The 19,861-nt window shown below is 39.3% G+C and overlaps 1 protein-coding gene across 1 annotated transcript; it reads left to right on the forward strand.

Annotated features, from left to right (window-relative positions):
• Positions 1-395: 395 nt before the first annotated feature.
• ZDBF2 (zinc finger DBF-type containing 2) lies at positions 396-19,563 on the forward strand. Its single transcript, XM_064451825.1, has 5 exons — positions 396-468; positions 1,002-1,053; positions 5,492-5,597; positions 6,480-6,607; positions 12,778-19,563. Exons 1-5 carry the CDS (start codon positions 417-419, stop codon positions 15,617-15,619), a joined length of 3,180 nt encoding a protein of 1,059 aa, XP_064307895.1. The 5' UTR covers positions 396-416; the 3' UTR covers positions 15,620-19,563.
• The last annotated feature ends 298 nt before the right edge of the window (positions 19,564-19,861 follow it).

A 19,861-nucleotide genomic window follows, 5' to 3' on the forward strand; every position in this document is an offset into this window, starting at 1 on the left:
ATTTTGTGTGGTGTAGGTCTTGTATGGGTTTTATTAGCATATGCCTCTCATCTTTATTGTAAAGGCAACTTAGAAAAATAAGTAATTAAATTAATTCAACAAGGTTATTGCTTAATAACCTAAGAGTCTAAGCTGTATTCATAAGTATAGTATATGAATTCTTTAATTAGATCAGAAATTAACCCCTTCTATCAAAGCTAACATGCATTGTTGAATATAATATTAGGGTAACCTAGTAAAGCAGAAATTTATTTTCATGGTGCAGCTTCATATAAGTCAAGTCTTGGTCTATAGCTGAAACAATATAGTGCTTCTGAACGGCTTAGAGCTTGGACTGAGGGATGAACTTAAGGATGGGCTTTACTGTGGGTTTTGTTGGTTTTTTTTCTCTCAGTTATCTTATTTTTTACTTACAGATGTTTGACAGAAACAAACCATCTGATGAAGCTTCTGCTTCTTCAACACAAGGTGAGAAGTTTAAAGTAGGTGGTTTTGCTGCAGTTATTATTTTTTTAATGTAATAATTAACCGTATAAGCATTAGTTCATCTTGTAATTTCAGTTGCATACTTTGATTTCCTAAATTTCATTACAGAACTTAGATGGAAGGAGTGACTTCTGAATCATCCACAGAGTTGCTATGTAGATGTAATTTTCTTTTCTTGTAATAAGCTGTTTAAGGCATGCTACATTTCATCTCAGTGACCGGAGATGTAGCAGTATATGTCTAGATCGCCTAGTCTTGATCCCAGGCAAATGAGCAGAAAAGTTCCACTCACCGCAACCATAAAAGAGTAAAGCTTATTTTATGAAGCTCTTAGAGGAACTTTGAGGACAAAAGGATCTCTCTATATATGCTTTCTTAAACTTAGTAAACTTTTAATCTTCCTTTTATACAGTAGTTTTGACAAATGCAATGTAAGAAAAGTAACTAATTGCAGGTAAAACTCTATTCCATCTCTTTGATATTCTGTTTTGGGTTTGGTTTTTCTCCCCCTATAGGAATTGAAAGACATGGTGTTGAAGGCTCTCTACGACAGGACAGCAATAGCAGGTAAGTTATGTGATGATCTAACTGGCATCTAGCTTACTGCTTACACAAGGTAAAACAGGAAGGATCTGTTTTTCGGCTTTATCTCTTATCTTGTGTAATGGATGACAGTGATGCAATATGGGTCAAGTGTATTATGGAGGTCCTTTTTATCTTGTACCCACATACTATTATACACTGTGGGGAAGGCATATTGCAGTGCCCAAAATTAATATGTGGGTATGAGGATTTCTTTGTCTTCGGACTATTTTTCTTAAATTTCAAAATACTAAAAAACAGAAGAAGAATGGAAGGATGACTCTGCCTTTTTTTAGAGAGACAGTTCTGTTCAGATTTCAGCCAACTGAAATCAGCATTTTTCTTAGCTGTGCTTTCAGTCTGTTATCCTTTGCGCTGCATTTAAGGAAAATTTTCTTCCATGGCATTTGCTTAGGAATACCTTAAAATATGTAGTCCTACTTGCCATTACAATTCTGAGATAGAAATGTTTATCTTGCAAGTTTCTTCCAGCTCTATATTAAGGCAGATATTTAGAATTTCCATTGCAAAAATGTAGGTTAAACAACACAGAATCACAGAATGGAAGGGGTTGGAAGGAACCTCTGGAGATCATCTTGACCAACCCCCCTGCTTGAGCAGGCACACCTAGAGCAGGAGGGGGCACAAGAATGCATCCAGGAGGGTTTTGAATGTCTCCAGGGAAGGAGACTCCACAACCTCCCTGGGCAGCCTGTGCCACTGCTCTGGCACCCTCACAGTAAAGAAGTTTCTCCTCATATTGAGGTAGAACTTCCTATGTTCCAACTTGTGCCCATTGCCCCCTGTCCTGTCATTGGGCACCACTGAAAAGAAGCTACTCCCATCATCCTGACACCCACCCTTTAGGTGGCATTGATGAAATCCCCCCATAGTTTTTTCTTCTCCAGGCTAAACAAACCCAAGTCCCTCAGCCTTCCCTCATAAGGGAGATGCTCCAGCCCCCTGATCATCTTGGTAGCTCTCCGCTGGACTTGCTCGAGCAGTTCCCTGTCCTTCTTTAACTGGGGGGCCCAAAACCGGACACAGTACTCCAAATGTGGTCTCACTAGGGCAGAGTAGAGGGGGAGGATAACCTCTCTCAACCTGCTGGCCACACTCCTTTTAATGCAGCCCAGGATACTGTTGGCCTTCTTGGCCACAAGGACACATTGTTGGCTCAGGGTCAGCTTGCTGTCCACCAGCACTCCCAGGTCCTTCCCAACAGAGCCGCTTTCCTGTAGTTCAGCCCCCAGCCTGTACCGGTGCATGGGGTTGTTCCTCCCCAGGCGCAGGACCTTGCACTTGCTTTTGCTGAATTTCATCAGGTTCTCCTCGGCCCAGCCCTCCAGCCTGTCCAGGTCTCATCGAATGGCAGCACAACCTTCTGGCGTATCAGCCACTCCTCCCAGCTTGGCATCATCAGCAAACTTGCTGAGGTTACACTTGATCCCATCATCCAGGTCATTGATGAATATGTTGAACAGGACTGGACCCAGCACAGACCCCTGGGGAACACCACTAGTGGCAGGCCTCCATCCAGACTCTGCTCCATTGGTCATGACCCTCTGAGTTCTGTTGCTGAGCCAGTTCTCTATCCACCTCACTGTCCACTCATCCAACCCACACTTCCTTAGCTTGCCTGTAAGGAGGCTATGGGAGACAGTGTCAAATGCCTTACTGAAGTCAAGCTAGACAACATCCACTGCTCTCCCTTCACTGACCCAGCCAGTCACACCATCATAGAAGGCTATCAGGTCGGTCAGGCATGATCTTCCCTTGGTGAATCCATGTTGACTGTTTCTGATAGCCTTCTTGTCCTCTACATGCCTGGAAATGACCTCCCAGATGAACTGCTCCATCACCTTTCCGGGGATGGAGGTGAGGCTGACCGGCCTGTAGTTCCCCAGGTCCTCCTTCTTGCCCTTTTCAAAGATGGGAGTGACATTTGCTGTCCTCCAGTCCTCGGGCACCTCTCCTGTCCTCCATGACCTTTCAAAGATGATGGAGAGTGGCTCAGCAAGAACAGCCACCAGTTCCCTCAGCGCTCACAGGTGCATCCCATCGGGGCCCATGGATTTGCAAGGATCCAGTTTGCCTAGGTGATCTCTGACCCAGCCTTTCTCAACTGATGGTAAGCCTGCCTTTCTCCAGATTTGTCCTCTCTTTTCTGGGGGCTGAGATGCCTGAGGGCCAGCCTTAGCAGTAAAGACTGAGGCAAAGAAGGCATTCAGCAACTCCACCTTCTCTGCATCCTGCGTTACCGGGGCCCCTTCCTTGCTCAGGAGTGGGCCCACTGTATCCCCAGTCTTCCTTTTGCTGCTGATGTATTTAAAGAAGCCCTTCTTGTTATCTTTGACATGCATTGCCAGATTTAATTCCAAGTGGGCCTTGGCCGTCCTCGTCACATCTCTGCACACCCTGACAACATTCCTATATTCTTCCCAAGTGGCCAGTCCCTTTTTCTACATACTGTGAACCTCCTTTTTCCCTTTGACTTTCTCTAGAAGTTCTTTGATCATCCACGCAGGTCTCCTGGCTCCTCTGCCTGACTTCTTTCTCCTAGGAATGCACCAATCTTGAGCTCGGAGGAAGTGGTCCTTGAATACTGTCCAGCTCTCTTGGACCCGCCCCGGCCTTCCAGTGCCCTAGCCCATGGGATTCCTCCTAGCAGGTCTTTGAAGAGGCCAAAGTTGGCCCTCTTGAAGTCCAGGGTTGTAAACGGACTCATAGCCCTGCTTCTACCTCGCGGTATCCCAAACTCGACCATCTCATGGTCACTGCAGCCAAGGCTACCTCCAACTCTCACATCCTCAACCAGCCCTTCCTTGTTTGTTAGGATAAGGTTGAGCAGCACATCTTGCCTTGTTGGCTCTTCCACCACTTGCATCAAAAAGTTGTCCTCGATGCTCTGCAGGAACCTTCTGGATTGTGCATGGCTTGCCGTGTTGCTTTTCCGGCAAATACCAGGGTGGTTGAAGTCCCCCATGAGGACCAGGGCCTGCGATTGTGAGGCTACTTCCAGCTGTCTGTAGAAGGCTTCATCAGCTTCCTCTTCTTGATCAGGTGGCCTCTAGCAAACGCCAACAACAGTGTCACCCATATTTGGCCGTCCCTTAACTTTTATCCACAAGCTCTCAATGTGTTCTCCTTCCACTCCAAGGCAAAGCTCAATGCATTCCAGTTGCTCCCTTACATAAAGAGCAACTCCCAACCTCACCTTGCTGGTCTGTCTCTCCTAAAAAGCCTGTAGCCATCCATGACCACATTTCAGACATGTGAGCTATCCCACCATGTCTCTGTGATTGCAATGAGATCATGGCCCTGTGACCGCACACAGACCTCTAGTTCCTGCTCTTTATTCCCCGTGCTGCGTGTGTTGGTGTACAGGCATTTCAGAAAGGTGCCGGAGCACACAGGTTTCCCTGGGGGGTTGTACAAGGACCCACTACAGCTGTGCAAACCATTGAGGTGGTTGGTCTCCTGGTTGCCATCGCATGAGGCTGCCACCGGACCTTTATCACTGCTCAGGTTGTCCTGTCTTATTCCCCCATAGTGTGTGATGGCATTAGCATTGCCAGTTTTTCCCCTTCCCCCCTAGTTCCTCAGTTTAAAGCCCTCCTCACCAAGTTTGCCAGCCTGCTGCCAAAGATTCCCTTGCCCCTTCCCGACAGGTGGAGTCCATCCCTCCCTAGCCGCCTACGGTTGTTGAAGAACGTCCTGTTGTCATAAAAGCCACTCTCACATCGACACCAGCGACGTAACCAGGAGTTGATTTGTATTATTTGCCCATTTCTAGTTGCCCGTTTTTCTCCAACAGCTAGTATGGAGGAGGAGAAGATAACTTGGGCACCAATATTTTCCACTTACTTTCCCAGAGCTTTATAGTCTTGTTTAGTTCTGCCCAGACTCTGGCTTGCAGCATCATTTGTGCCCACATGGAAGAGTAGCAGAGGATTGTAATCAGTGCTTTTGACAAGTTGTGGCACCCTCTCAGTGATGTCTCGGATCTTAGCTCCCGGAAGGGAGCAAACCTCTCGTGACTCCCTGTCAGGTCAGCAGATGGGTGCCTCAGTGCCTCTTAACAGAGAGTCACCCACTACGAGCATTCGTCTCTTCTTTTTGAGGTATCTGCTCTGTGCTGCTGGTACAGGTGCGCCTTGTGGACCTTGCTTGTGGGTGTCTGCAGTCACTAAAGCTACAAATCTGTTGTTGGTGGTGATACTGGGAGGTTGGGGCTGAGGCAGAGCCCTGCTTTTGCGGGTCACCAGGGTCCAAGGTGCCTCCTCCTTCTCAGTGGTGTCCGCTACAGGAGCGTGGTTCTGAGTCCGCCTGTCTCTGTCTGCCTCGGTTCTACTAATATTACTCAGCCTTCTAACTGTCTCCTTCAACAACATGACTTGGTAATATTACCTCCTTCTTCCAGTTTGCACACAAGAAGACAAGAACATCCTGGGCCTGGAGTATCCACTGTGCGAAATAGACAAGGATACTGCAACTGTTGCCATGTACACTACAGTAATCTGGAACGGGTGAGAAGGTTTCTGGGTAATTCAGGAACAGATAGCAAAGAGTACCAAGAGGCTTTATGAGCTTATAAAATATCAGCCTCTACACTGAACAACCAGTACTGAAGGAAAAATAATCATTTTGTGAACTGCACAATGTATGCACTGAGAAGAAGCTACTCTTCTTATCAGTTAACTGTTAAAAAGGTGCTGGTGGAGTGTCATGGCTACTGCAGCCTGCTTTTCTGAAGTGGCACACTGCTGTGCATTGCATCCATTAGGTTTATTTCTGTGGCTTTAATCTTAAGATCTGTATATATTGCAAAGTATTAGGGTTAATGTGTTCGATATCAAGGCTGAAAACAGTTGATCAACTCTTTTCTGTTCTTTAATTCTGTCAGTCTCCTGTCTTTGAGACTTTTTTTGTTAGAAATAGAAGCCTATTTAATCTTCCCTGCTTTCAAAAATTCTCAATTCGTGTGAATTATAAGATATTTACTCATATGAAGTTCAATAATATTTTAATAGTAATTTATAGATACATTTAGAGTATTTGTACTATATACAAGAGACTGTGAGCAGCTATGAGGTTTGTGAGAGTATTTGTACTAGTTACAAGAGATTTGTGAGCAACTCTCAGAGCTGATAATTTAGGTTCCAACTCAGAAAGATGTTTCAATACATTTTAGTATTATATGAGACTCCCTAAGCATGCTTCAAAATCTGATTGAATCAAGGCCTTAGAGTAGAAAAGGCTGAAGACTTTTTATTTAAATATTTTCATAGCAACAGTGTAATGTTTAACCTGGGCAACAGTATAATGTTTAACCTGGGAAGTAATTTTTAGGAACAGGTCAGTGTGTTAACAGTAGTATTAAACCAGTCATCTGTTTTGTCTTTCACCAGCATGTTACCAGCTCCCAGCACAGACATTTTACCACTTACTCTAGAAATCGTATGGGTACCAGTAGCTTGATGGAGCGCTTCCTGCAAGATGTTTTACAGCATCATCCCCACAGATACCATGACAACAGGTACAATACAGCTAGCTTTTTTTACCTTTTTTAAATATCTGTTGGAAGAATGCATGTATTAGAGTTCTTATTTCTGTTCAACTGCTGAGCAGTAATTTTGCCTATTTGAGGTGAAACTTTCACATGGAAGACAATTTAGAAAGGGGTGTATTTATATAAACATTGTCTAAGTATATTGCTGTTGTGTTGTCTCTGCACTTTTAAACTTTGTTTCACTGCTTAAGGATTTGATACAACACTATTGATAGCAATTAAATGTGAAGACCTGAAAAAGAAGGGTTATATGGATCAGCGGGTATAATGTCAGACTGTACAATTTGACAAACATTCACAAATTATTGTAATTTAGGCTTTAGAGAGATATGTATTATAATTCTGAGCTTTATGTATATATTTAGCAGATTATTTTATGGTATGTTTTGAAAGAGTTCATAATTTTGGTTTGTTGTTTGTGGAAAATGTCAGGTGAATATATTTTTTTTTTTTTTCATTATCCTTATAGTTCATACATTCAGTTAATCAATTACATTAAGTGGCCAATTCATTAATGCCCAGATTTTGAAAAGCTTTCTCTTTATTTGTCATGTGCATGTTTAAGAGTGCTAAGAGACTCAATGTATAAGTTTTTCTCTGTAGATGAAGGGAAATTAATTAAATCTCATTCCTCATTTGTTATGTTCTACAAGGCAGACAAAATTCCCAGCCTGAACCCAGTATAGTGTGTCTTAACATACAACTATGTTATAGATATGAAAAACAAGTAGAAGGGTGTTTTGTCTGAAGGCAGTCATATTGATATTATCAAAGATGTGACAAAACAAGCTAATAGGCATGTCTATGACAAATTAGCCCAGGACATGTAAACATCATTGCAAATAAATAAATTAATCCTTCCATCTTAAATAAATTTAATTCTTCTGGCTTAAGAGCATCCACAAATTTTTATCATGGAGAAAATAAGGATTGACTTTAAGGCAACACCCAAACGAAAAACACTCTCTCTTGAGGTGTTGCCAATACAGGGTTATTCCTTTGGTGAACGAAACCTACTAACCACAAAAAGCAAGCTACGCATGTTCCTTTTAAGTTGTTGGAAGGAATGGAATGAGAAAAATTATGTACAAAATCTAGACAAAGTTGGAGGGAGAAGGGGGGAGGAGTAATCCCAAATCTAGACAGAGTTTGGAGGAAGAAAGCAAAGATGGAAAAGAAAGTATGAGTACATTTATGTTGCGATCCTGCTGTGAAAAATGACTGGAAAAAAAGTCACATTCTTAACTGACATGTGAGGTAAGAAAGAAGAGAATCCATTCTTACATAAAAACACTTGGATTAATACACAGTTTCACTCAGTTCTTAAATACCTGTTTTTACTATGTAGCTGCATTCACACAAAGGATCTTAAGAGTGTCATTTAAAAGCATTATAGAACTATTTGTGAGACTTGATTTGTTTTGCAGAACCAGTATGCCTAGTAGTAAGTAGAAAAAGGTAAAAATTCATTAGAGCTTTGCCTTATACTGAATTTCAAAGTATATTGGTGTTCTGCCCCCACAAACCAACAAATCATTCCTTCCTCCAAACTCTTGGTGTAGAAGTGATTTTTACATAAAGAAATAGTATTGAGCATTTAAAATAGTAAATCTTCACTCTGCTTTTGGGGGTAATTTGTAGCAAAACTGTCAGAAGTTCCTAACTGTATAGACCAGTAGTTCTGTTCCCTCCACCCCAGACATTTTCTTTTAAGTAATTTTTGAAACTTGGATATAGGCTGTTAGGTGAGCTAGAAGCCTAAGAGTTTTGGTTTATCCATATCAAAATCCATTTAGTCCAATATTCAAGTGTTCCAGCAGAATCCAGATGCTAGGCGTTTCATGCAAAGATGGTAGAACTCTGAAGTAAGAAAGTTAAAAAGATTATATCTACTGCCTTTGGCCTTCCCTTTAGGTCTAAATCTGATCTGTAAGATTCTGAAGTACGAACAAAGGTGCTTGATCTCAGAGCTTAGGTGGACAAGAATGCATGCAGCAGTTCAGCTGACAGGCATTGTTTGATCATCTGATGTATTTGATTACACTGCATTCATATGATAATAGAAATAATCCTTTTCTTTTAAAAAATGTTCCATTATATGATGTTTCTCCTTTTGCTTAGCCCTATCTGTACTCTGATGAATTCTGTCCCCTTTTCTTGGATAACCAGAATTCTACTGTGTTCTAAAAGCTGATACACCTTTGAGGAAAATGTTATATTTCTGGAGTACACAAGGAATATTGCAGGCTGTGTCATAAAATTTTATTAATTTTCTTTTAAAATAACAGATCTTGAGCAGGGAGGAGTTGTTGAAATGCCGTTGGTGAATTAATGTGGGTTGTTAGGGTCATGCAAAGTGTGTTGTAAGTTTTATCCCTTGTTTATTAAAATTTGACTGAACATCCCTATTGTGTTCCTTTATTTAAATTATTCAGAGGATCCTTTTAGCATTTCCTTGTCATCTAAAGATTGTAATGCTTTACCCTTCAAAAACTTTGAAAGGAGGAAGTCGGTAATAAGACTTAGCCTGAACAGGAGGGCATTCTGCTTCTGGTCTTTTATTGTAATTGTTTCACCCTTCCATTTGATATTAGCAACCACTTCTTGGTGTTTAACTGGGGGCTTTTTCTACCTCCCCCAATGATTATTTAGCTTTTTAATAGACTCCCAGGGACCTAATGAAAGCATTTTGCATGTCAAAGCAGTAAATCTTTTCTTCATCTGCTCCTTTATCACTGCCTAACATATCGTCCAGAGATTAGTGAGGTGCAACTTCTCCTTTTGAGTAACCTTGATGGTAGCCAGATCTTAGTCTTCCACCTATTTTATTCTATTTTAGTTGTTGTTACTTGGGCTAACTTGCCAGGTACAGCTCTAAAAGCTTTTAGTTGCTATGAAACTTTTCGTATTGCCACCTATAACCTTTATGTTTTTAAACATCAGCAATGTATTTGCCACCTTCCAGTCTTTTGTAACTGTAATTATTTATCATAGAAAAGTTTTGTTGTGGCATTTTTCCTTCAGACTTTCAGCCTGCGGTTGTATTCCATATGCATTACTAGGAATAAAAACCAGGTCTGTGGCAGGTATCAATTAAAATTCCTTTACAGTACAGAGGAAAAATATAATTTGGCATCTCAATTAGGTCAGTTTTTGTTTTGTTGTCTCCTTTGACCAAGACATCCATGTCTTCCGTGAGATTCCTGCTTCTGGTATGCATGAGCCACGACAGCTCCCACTTTAGTTTCCTTACTTTCACTTAAATTGTTTAAGGATATGTATGCATTCACACATACTTCACTCCTACACAGATGCGTGTGCTCTCCTCACATACTGTTTTTACAGATACAGTATTACAGATACAAGAACGTGCACATCTTGTACCTGCTTTTGAACACTATGTAAAATTATAACAAGTTAGATAGGCATGGTGGCCTTTATCTTCTAACCTCTGGAAAGTAAACAAAGGTAAAATTTTGCAACATGATTTTTTTCAGCATTTAGTGTTTGGACTCAAGAAAAACTTGGACTCAACTTTACCTATGGAGCCATAGGTAGTGAGTCTGTAATAACAAACATCTTTTTTTGGGGGTGTGTTAATAGAACTTGCACCATTAGTTCAACTGAAGTATTGGCAGTCAATATTTGATATGTACAGCACTTTAGTGACTGAAGAATAATATGCTAACAGCCAAGTAAAATATAAGTTACTTCATTATGAATAGCATGCAGTGCTTTATCACCTTTTTATGTAGCCAGAGTGGTTTTTGTTATGAGTTGTAATGGTTGGAGGAGATTTTGATCTACAGAATGTTCATGTGACTGCCCTTGTATTTCCTTGGAAGGCTTGTTTGTTTGTTTGTTTGTTTGATGGATGGTGCTTCAGTCTCTGCTCTGTGAAATACCTTGTAGGTCTTGGTCTTCTGATGACTTTCACTTCCATGCTATTTTGCATTAAAAAACTTGTTTTGTTTATTACCAAGGAGCTCTGTAGTTCTGCTCCCATGACCTCAGTAAATAGGGTTTTCAGCACTCATGATACATGATACTCTGTGAAGCAGTCTGGGAGCTGTTAGTAATTATTTTTGAGAGGCCATGGAGAATGTGTGATGTTTCAGAAGGACTGGGAAAAACCAAATGTAGTGATTATCAATTATCAGTAGGAGCAGAGAGAGGATCTGCTTACAGACTTTTTTGCTTCAATTACAGTATTTCCCCTAGAGCTGAATAACCAAACTGTTATAAGAATCTAGAAGACAATGAAGTGATGACTAATGGTTACTGCTGATTTAGTCAAGAAAAATCACATCAGGCCATCCTAATTTCCTTCTCTGACAGGATAACAGACCTTGTGAATAGAGGAGAATCATCCAACTTGGTGCCATCTCTCATGGCACATCTATCATGCCATCTCTCAAAAGCCCAGCTTTTGGCATGTTCTATGAGGTTTATTAGCAAGCTAATGAAAATGTGTTGGAGATTAAACGGTGATGAAATGAATAGAACATGTAGCTGGCTGGAAAACTATTTTCTTAATTGGTAGTAGCTCAGAGAGAGAGAGAGCAAATCTAATGGTGGATCACAAGCCCTACCGCTGAGCCCTGTCCTGAGGTTTGAAGTAGGTGTGCTTTCAAGTGTGAGTTATTCGGGGGGGGGGGGCGGTGGGAAGTTTTGTTTGTTTGTTTTGGTGGTGATCCTGTGAAGTATGGTTTTCTGGGCTAAATCTTGTTAACTCTGTAGAGTCCAAATGTCAGTTTTAAATAATTTTTTTTTGAAACATAGGCCAAACCTGCCTTTTTTTTTTTTAACTACAAAACAGTTCTTCCAAGCTGAGAATTCTTCTTTTATCTGTCATCTCTCAGTAAAAGGCTGAGCCATAGCTATATTCAGATAAGTTATCTTGTGATTGTTTTTCAGTGTGAAGTAACTAGTTAGAAATACTTGCTACAAGTTTGCTTGGTATCAGCTGGCTTTATTAATAACTAATTTCTGAGTCCTTCAAGGACTTCTGCACATGTTGACTATTGAGCATTGCTAATTCTATTGGCTCCTGGTTGATTTTTAACTTTCAATAAATGCAGAAGCTGAATGTTTATAACTAAGGAAATTACTGTACAATAAAATTTATTCACAATACTTCTGTTAGCAGATGAATGCACTGTAAGAGGTGCATGGCTGTCTGCCATGTATTAAAGTAAGCATCCATTTGGGTCTCGCAAGGTCTGTTTATAACTTTCAAATGAGAGATAATATTCTCTCTTCAGTTATATCTACTTTTTAAAAAATTATTTTTGTTGGATTTGCCCAGCCGTTACACATTAAACATTGTGGGTTCCTGTGTTGTGTAAGAGAAATAGTCTTTGTCTGTTCTGTTAATTCTGCAAGACATAAACACTTGTATTTGACGCAGTCCTAAGGACAGAAGTGCCAGTTACAGAATATATAAAAATTTGCTGTTGTCACAGTTAGGCTGAACAATCATAACTTGGCTTCTTATAGAAGTGAGTCGGAAGCTGTGGTACATCTGTGAGAAAGAGTAAGCATGGAATTCCTTGGCCACATGTGCAGAGTTCCTATCAGGCAGCCACATTTTGTAGGGAAAGGGGCATTCGTACTCAATAGTATTTTTATACTGTGCCATATTATAATGTTCCATTTCTCTACAAAAGCTCAATACTAATTAATGATAGTTTTACCAGTGAACCTCTTCATAAGCTCACAGCTTCAAACAAAGGGAATACCTTTACTTTTTCTTGCTTTGCTGTATTTATAAAATGATCATAATGTGTGTTTGGCCATTCTTAATGGGTGGTTGCATGAAGAAGGTAACCAACTAACTTCCAAACTGTTATCTTTGCTTTGTGGAATGTTTCCCCCTCCCCCCTTTTTAAAAATGGAAAATCTCTGCTAAAGTAGCAGAGCTGGTAACTTGAGTTTGTTCATTAAGTGTGATGCTTTCTAGGTAATTACTCTCTTTTTTTTTTTGGGGGTGGGGGTAGGGGTGGTGGTGTGTGGAACCCAACCCCCAAACAAAACCAAAACCCAAACCAACACAACAAACCTAACCTATTTTTTGTCAAATCTTCAGCATATTTACAGTACTCATATATGGTGTGTTTTTCCCCCCTCCCCTTTAGACCAACCTATGATGACATGCCACTCCCCATCGCTCCAGAGGTTGCTAGGATTCCTTGCCTGTCTGCAGAAGAGATGAAGAAAAAGAGGAACAGAGACAGACAGGAGATCTCCAGCAAAGACCAGAAGTCTGCTGGTGAAATATGCTCTTCTGCTCCATACCTGTCTCATGAGGGCACAAAGAAAACTTCTGTAACACAAGCATTTATTAAAAAACTAGAAAGAGGGCAGGAACATGTTATAAGAATATCCCAGCAGTCTATGGGCATTTGTAGCAATGAGAAATGGGATACCCTAAAAGATGTTCAAATCGCAAATCATAAGCATGAAGGCCAGTTTATAGCTGTGAGCCCTATACCTCAGCATTTTTCTGTCAGTTCTTTAGACCATAGTTCTTCTGTTAATCCTAAAACAGGAAAAAATGTTAGGAATTTGGCAGCATCAAATCTGATTCCGCATAGTGGACGTGATAAAACAGGAATGGAGGTATGCAACAGCGATGCGTTATTGAATCCATGCTGCAATCCTGCTCCAGCACTGGTTCACCCAAAACGCCTTTCAGTTTCTCACCAGAATCCTATGTGCAGCCACAGCAATTCTTTATGTATTACCTCAGGTCAATCTCTCTCAAAACGAGATGGTTTACGAACTCAGGATGAAACTTTTGTGTCTGGTTTCCATCTCAGGGATACTGTGGGTGTCAGCAGCTCCCTAGATCTTGGGACATCCCCACAACTAGCAAGATACAAAAACGTGAAGATGAACAGAGGTGATGTAAGTTCAGTGGATGAAACTATTGAAGATGTTATTCTGAAATACTGCCATGGAACTGCATCTGAAGAAGTTTATTTCAAAGAAGAGAATAATGCCTGTTTAACTTTTTCATCACTTCTGGACCATACTCATTTAGAGGGCTCTGAAATGAGTTTTGACTGTGATGCACCTATTCAGGCAGGAATAGACTTACCCAAGGCAGCTATAAAAGATATAGAATTCCTAAAAGAGGTCCAGATAAGTCTGCAAGATAAAGACTATGGAACACAGCTCTCTTCTGTTTTAAAAAGTGAGTCAGTAGAGAAAATAGAAGCAGTGAAACAGGATGTCGTACTTCATACTGAAGAACCAGTTCTTCCAGCTCTGCCTCATGTGCCTCCTTCTTTTGTAGGAAAGACTTGGTCTCAAATAATGTACGAAGATGATATAAAAATTGAAGAACTTGTGCGTGATTTCAGGGAAGGTCGTTTTCGCAGCTATTTTGACAGTGAATCTTCAGCCAACTGTACAGGGAAGAGAATGAAGAAAAAAAAGCAGAAGGGTGAAAAAAAGGACAGTATTGTTGAGGGTAATAGAACAGAAAGTGCACCAGTTAAAGTATTGCCAGAATTTAATGATACTTTAAGTGGTGGCTCTGGTTTTGATAACCGATCTTTAGCCTCAGATAAGCTATGCAACCCAAAAATTCTTAAAATGCCTAGGAAAAGGACGTGGCGCCTGGCTTCAAGGTGCCAGGTGGTTAAAGTCAGCCATGGCACCCAAACAAGTCTATTGAACTACCCTGTAGCAAAAAGAAAAATGTCAAGAAGGGAATCTGATCCAGCTGATCAGAAGGCAAGCATTGTGTGGCCAGAGAATGAAAGAACTCCAAACATGAAAACTAGACTCTGTGCCCTTAAACTTCCTGAGTCCTATAGCAAGATTTTGAGTCCTGTACAACCCAAGACAGTGGTGTATGTGCTTTCATGTCCAGAGATAAAACAGTGTGAAGGTAAACCTATAGATGGTCCCAAAATGAGGAAAAATCGTAGCTCCACAGATAGCAAGGACTCGATAAGGTATAAATACAAACAGTGTTCTTTTAAGTATTATGACCCACTGACAAATCGAATTCTGAAAACGCCTCCGAAGAGTACAGTTGGAGAAACGGCCAAGAAACCCTCCCATGTTCGACAGCTTTTCAGAAGTCTTAGCTTTGATGCAAACATGAGGAAACTGTCTGATGCACAGAGAGAAAGCACACCATCGAAGTCACTCAATTGGACAGACTTCTGTAATTCATCTTCAGCATCTTTCCTGCCAGATCCAGGTAAAGGGAATGATGCAGCCTCAAGTCAAAAGGCAGATGGATCTTCTGTTTCCACAGAAAGAACAGATTGTTTGGTATCTGGTCACTCTGAGAGCTCTTTCAAACACCTGATCATTTCACCTTTGAACTCTCACCAGTCTTCGGTAGAAGGAGATGGTAGATTAACTCCATTTAACACTAGAGTTACCAAAACTCCTCTGACCTCCATCAGGAGTGAGCGGTTAGAGAGGGAGAATCCAAAGACAATATGGAAGAGAAAAAAAGGCACTAATAAAGAACCAGTTTTTTCCAGAAAGGCTGCAGGACCCATGTCTGTCAGATGTACTTTTGGGAGGAGAGGAAACCGAGTAACTGCAGGCAAACAAACTTCCAGAGCTAAAAAACAGCAAAAAGAGGGAATGAGAAGGAAACTTTGTCCTCATGCCCAGAAATCTTCTGCTTTCTCAATCCATAGATGCCAGACAAGGAAAACTACAGTGGGAAAGCACCTTAAGAAAGAAAAGCCTGATGCTAAAAAAATAAAGGTGAGGAGGAAGCCAAAAAGGAGCTTTCTGAACTCAACAGTTGTCACAGGGATTCCTGAAAAGAGGCAGAAAGTCACATCGGAACCTTTTCCCAAGAAGCCAGAGGGAGCTTCTTCCAAAGTCAGGAACTGGGAAGTAAGTGGAGATCGGGGTCACCCTAGCACTGTGAACCAACCCTCTAGAAGAACTTCTGCTGTACCGTTACTTCGAAAATGTCATCTACCAGGTGAGAGCTAGGTACCAAAAGAGCTTTTCTTTTAATAGCCAGCACCTGGAATCAGATTGAGAAAAAGGAAGGGGAGCAAAAGGAGGTCATAGACGAAGCAGTGGAAGCACTAGAGCTGCAGAAAGTGCAAAGCCAGTCTCATGTGAAACGAGTACAACTGTAAACTCCGCCCTCGTTCCTGGAATATGGGGACATAATGTATTGCACTATTCTACTGTGTAAAGCTGCAAAAGTTGTGCATTTGAATTAAAAAGCACTTAGAATCCTATTTACTAGACTTCACCGGTACATGATTAAAATCAGCTTGAATAGTATCATATTGTTTTTATGGTATTATCAGTGCGTAATAGTGCACTATAATAAGGTAAATTAGAAGCTGTATTAATGAATTGTGCCTATTCTTATTATTCCACATAATTCTAAAGTGCAAAAAATGAATCGGTTGTTATGCTAGAAATTAAATGAAGATACATTAATTTGGGCTGAATTCTGTGTATGTATTTTGTGTTTGTGTATTTGCACACCTTCAACACGTAATAAATACTCGTCTCTGCGGTGGCATTAAAATCAACACAGTATGATACAATTCAGATTAATTCAGTGCTTTCTTGAAATGAAATATAATTGTACATGTTTTTATATTGACTTTTTTTCCTGAAACCATGTCCAAAGCATTTACTTTGGACAAAAAATCACTGTGGGCTCTCATCAAGCAATAATGGACCATCCTGGTAAGGAGAGATGTCTCTCTAGGGCACTGTTCAAATGGTGATGGCTAAAGTGAGATCTCAAATTCTGAAAAAAATATAGGCGTAGGGTTTGGGTTGGGTTTTTTTGTTTGGGATTTTTTTTTCTTTTTAAATAGCTTATTGATTAAGCTTAGAGGTGAATTGCACATTCCTTAGTGGGAGGATGGAAAAGTTATAATACAAACAAATAGCAGTGAGTTGTTCTAGAATTCCAACCCTAAATTTGAGTTTCTGCACTTTTTAAATTTTAATTGGGTGTACTGTTCATTACATTTTTATGTACTATAGTTCAAACTTTCTTTTAAATTTTCAGTAAAATATTTAAATAAACTTAAAGCAGCATCCATCTAAACGTATTAGAGTTCTAATATCTTCTAAAACATTTATTTAAATATATGTTTAAAATATTTAGTTGAGTTAAAATTATATTCTCTAGTCACTCATGTTTGGCCACTAATGGTCTAGCTACTGTGATTCTATGGCAAAAAAGACTGTAGTGTTTTGGTTTTGTTTGTTTGTTTTAAATAGTTATTATGGTGACAGCTTATTTAATGTGTTTAGGAGACCTAAACCCCAGTCTTGCAAGTGTTTCTATGCTTTAAAATCTAAGATTAATTGTTCATTGTATTAAGCATATAGTTAAACATCATCACAACCAGGGTTCTGGTTTGTAAATCTGCAATTTGGTATATTATATAACCTGTCTTACTTTAAAGGTCTTTATAAACTCTATAGTTGTACAATACATCTTTCAGAACACAAGAAAAACATAGAAAACACCAGACCCATCTCTCTCTGCCATTGAACATTATCTGTGCATTTTCCCCTGAAAAAACAAAATCATTGATTCATTTTCTGAAATGTCAAGGGTCACTGGTTTGGATTGAGATAAAGGTAGACTTTGAAATACTTTATTTTAATAGACAGTATCTGAAGGAAGTATAAAAGCTGCCATCATAAAACACTTGTTCAAAAATATTTTGGGGATTTTATGTGCATATTTCCCAGGATAAATAGAAGAAGTGCATGTAGTTGAGCCAGCTGGAAACTAAGTTCCTATACAAGTAAAATATGGTCTGACAGATTTTTGATATTTTTTTTACTTATTTTATTTTTGAAATAAAAGTTGATTTCTGTAGGTGAATTTTCCTATGGTTGTCTGTAGACACAGAATCTTATGACCGTGTTGCAAGTCACTGGAAAATGAAGGGTTATAATACGAGTTCTTATAGCCCTCCTAACTAAATGTGCCTGTATAATTTAATATTTTGTCTAATATGAAACTGATTTTTTTAAAGCAAAGTTTTAAAGGAATGGCTTTTATAGAAAGGCTAATTTTTAGATAAAGCAAAAGATGATTTTTAAATAAAGTTTGTTTTAAAGCAAAGCTTTAAATTAGCTCTAGATAAGTCTGATTCTAACATATTTTTATGATACAAAAATGTTTTCCTATCTAACTTCTTCCATCTTATTTTTCACAATATTGTACACATGAAGAGCATGAATTGTTTTGTGTGTGATTAAAGTTTAATGCACATTGTACTTTAAGATCACTAGTGCATATTTGTTTACAGCCAAAAATACTGTTCTCCATTTTCTCATTCGTTGCAAGCTTGTGTTTCTCTAGCACACAACCTTTCCTTGAAACCTTGAGTAATAAAAATTATTTATAAATAGAGTAATAAAAGTATCTTGAGGACTATAGAATAACTAATATTTTTAGCTTGTAATGTCTTTTTTTTCTTTTGTAAATAATGGAGCCCCTTGTCAGAGTGTTTTTTTTTTAAAAGAAAAATGTATTATATTTAAATAAAAGTGTAAGTAGCTATATATTTTCCTTAAAAAAACCCAAGAACTATGAAATGTGACAATTAAAAAAAAATAAAAAGACTTGGGGTGCAAGCCTGGAAAAATTTCTGTGGTTGACACTGTCAAAATAAGATTTACTGTAAGCTTGTATGTTATTCTATGCCTCACTTCCAGCTGTTTAGAAACCTCTTCTGTGCATGCTCAATGACTGCTAGGAAAAAGAGGGGAGATTGTGATATGAGAAGTAAGCATAGAAACTGCTTTGGAAAGGAATTGATGAAGGTATGTGCAAAACAAAAAAAATTGCAGACACACTCAAAGTATCATGTGCGTGAAGGAGAAAAGAGAAGTTTTCTGGGGTCTTGAGCAATTAGTCTAAAACTTCCCTATTAGAAAAATGATAAGATTCTGCTGCTATTACTGAATAGTGTGTTGTTTCATTAGCAGCATGGCTGAAACTTTGCAACATGATTGTGAAGTCCACCAATGGAAAACTTCAGAGCAGAAGTAGTTTCTCACTGAAATTGATGGGAGGATTGTTTGGTTTGGGGTGAGTTTTCTTAAATTTTGTTTTTTGTTTTTAACGTTAGTGGACAAAAGATGTTTGTCAGTATGTTTTCATGTCTTAATCTAGAGAAGCAGGAAAAGATAACTGGATTAAAGAGGAACAAAGTCATGCTTTTTAAATCTAATTGGCAGCAGTTAGATGTAGGATATTTTATAACAGTTGAGAAAAATGTTATCATTTGTTCTATGCATATGTAATTTGACCTTCTGCAATTTCATACTTAATGTTTTTGATACAGTTCATAATGTAAAAAAAGTTTCTCCCCTCCCCAAAGTACTCATTCAACTGTTTAAAACCACCTCGTTCTAAGCAGCTAAATTACAGGACAGGATTTTCTGTTTGGAAGTAAATCAGTGACAGGTAACAGAAGTGGATGGCTTCCTGATCTGAAGTGCAGAGGACAAGCTGCTATATGTGCTCCTGTACTTGGGAGTCTGCTGACTTCACATAGTGCAAAACAGGATGATGATGAATCTTGATTTCTGTAGCTGTCTTCCTTTTTCTTTCCCCTAGGGTAACTCTGCCTGGGAATGGAGTGATCTGAACTCATACTTACTCTGAAATAGAACAGTGTTTCAACTGTTGATGTTTTGGGGACAGATAAGAAAAGTAAACTGTATCTCACTTGCTAATGCAATTAAAATCCCAGAATTTTTGTTGCTAATGATTTATCTGCTATGAATTACAGCATTTTTGATAATCTTTTTCAGAAAACTTCGTAATAGCATAGGTTTGAGCATGCCCAGAAGCAAAGGTTGTGTTCCTTGTTTGCTTATGTTTTGCAGTTATGAACACATCTTGTTTTAATAAAATAAAGACTGAATTTGTGGTTTTGTGTTTTCTTTATTTCTTGAAGTTAAATTCAACTTGAGACTGTTTGCTAGAATTTGTTGTGGAAAGAACACCACAGAATGCTATGGAATAAGCTGCTATTATGAAGAAGGCCAGTCATAATTTGAACAGTTGTTCACAACTGTGATATCTTGACCCAGTGAAGTCTTCTGTTGACTTCAGTGAAGCCAAGATTCATCCCATCTTATAGCAAATGAAGCAATGACATCCTAGGATGGCATTGAAAAAGCATCGGATGTATTTGAGATGTCTAATTGCATTTTGGCAGCAGGAAA

This window comes from Phalacrocorax carbo, chromosome 5 (assembly GCF_963921805.1).
Source record: "Phalacrocorax carbo chromosome 5, bPhaCar2.1, whole genome shotgun sequence".
NCBI lineage: Eukaryota > Metazoa > Chordata > Aves > Suliformes > Phalacrocoracidae > Phalacrocorax > Phalacrocorax carbo.

Bases quoted from the DNA above. Each gene is read 5' to 3' on its own strand.
- ZDBF2 (XM_064451825.1), top strand. From the start codon at position 417: ATGTTTGACAGAAACAAACCATCTGATGAAGCTTCTGCTTCTTCAACA. The intron at 469-1,001 runs GTGAGAAGTTTA...CTCCCCCTATAG, and splicing joins TTCTGCTTCTTCAACACAAG to GAATTGAAAGACATGGTGTT. The intron at 5,598-6,479 runs GTGAGAAGGTTT...GTCTTTCACCAG, and splicing joins ACTACAGTAATCTGGAACGG to CATGTTACCAGCTCCCAGCA.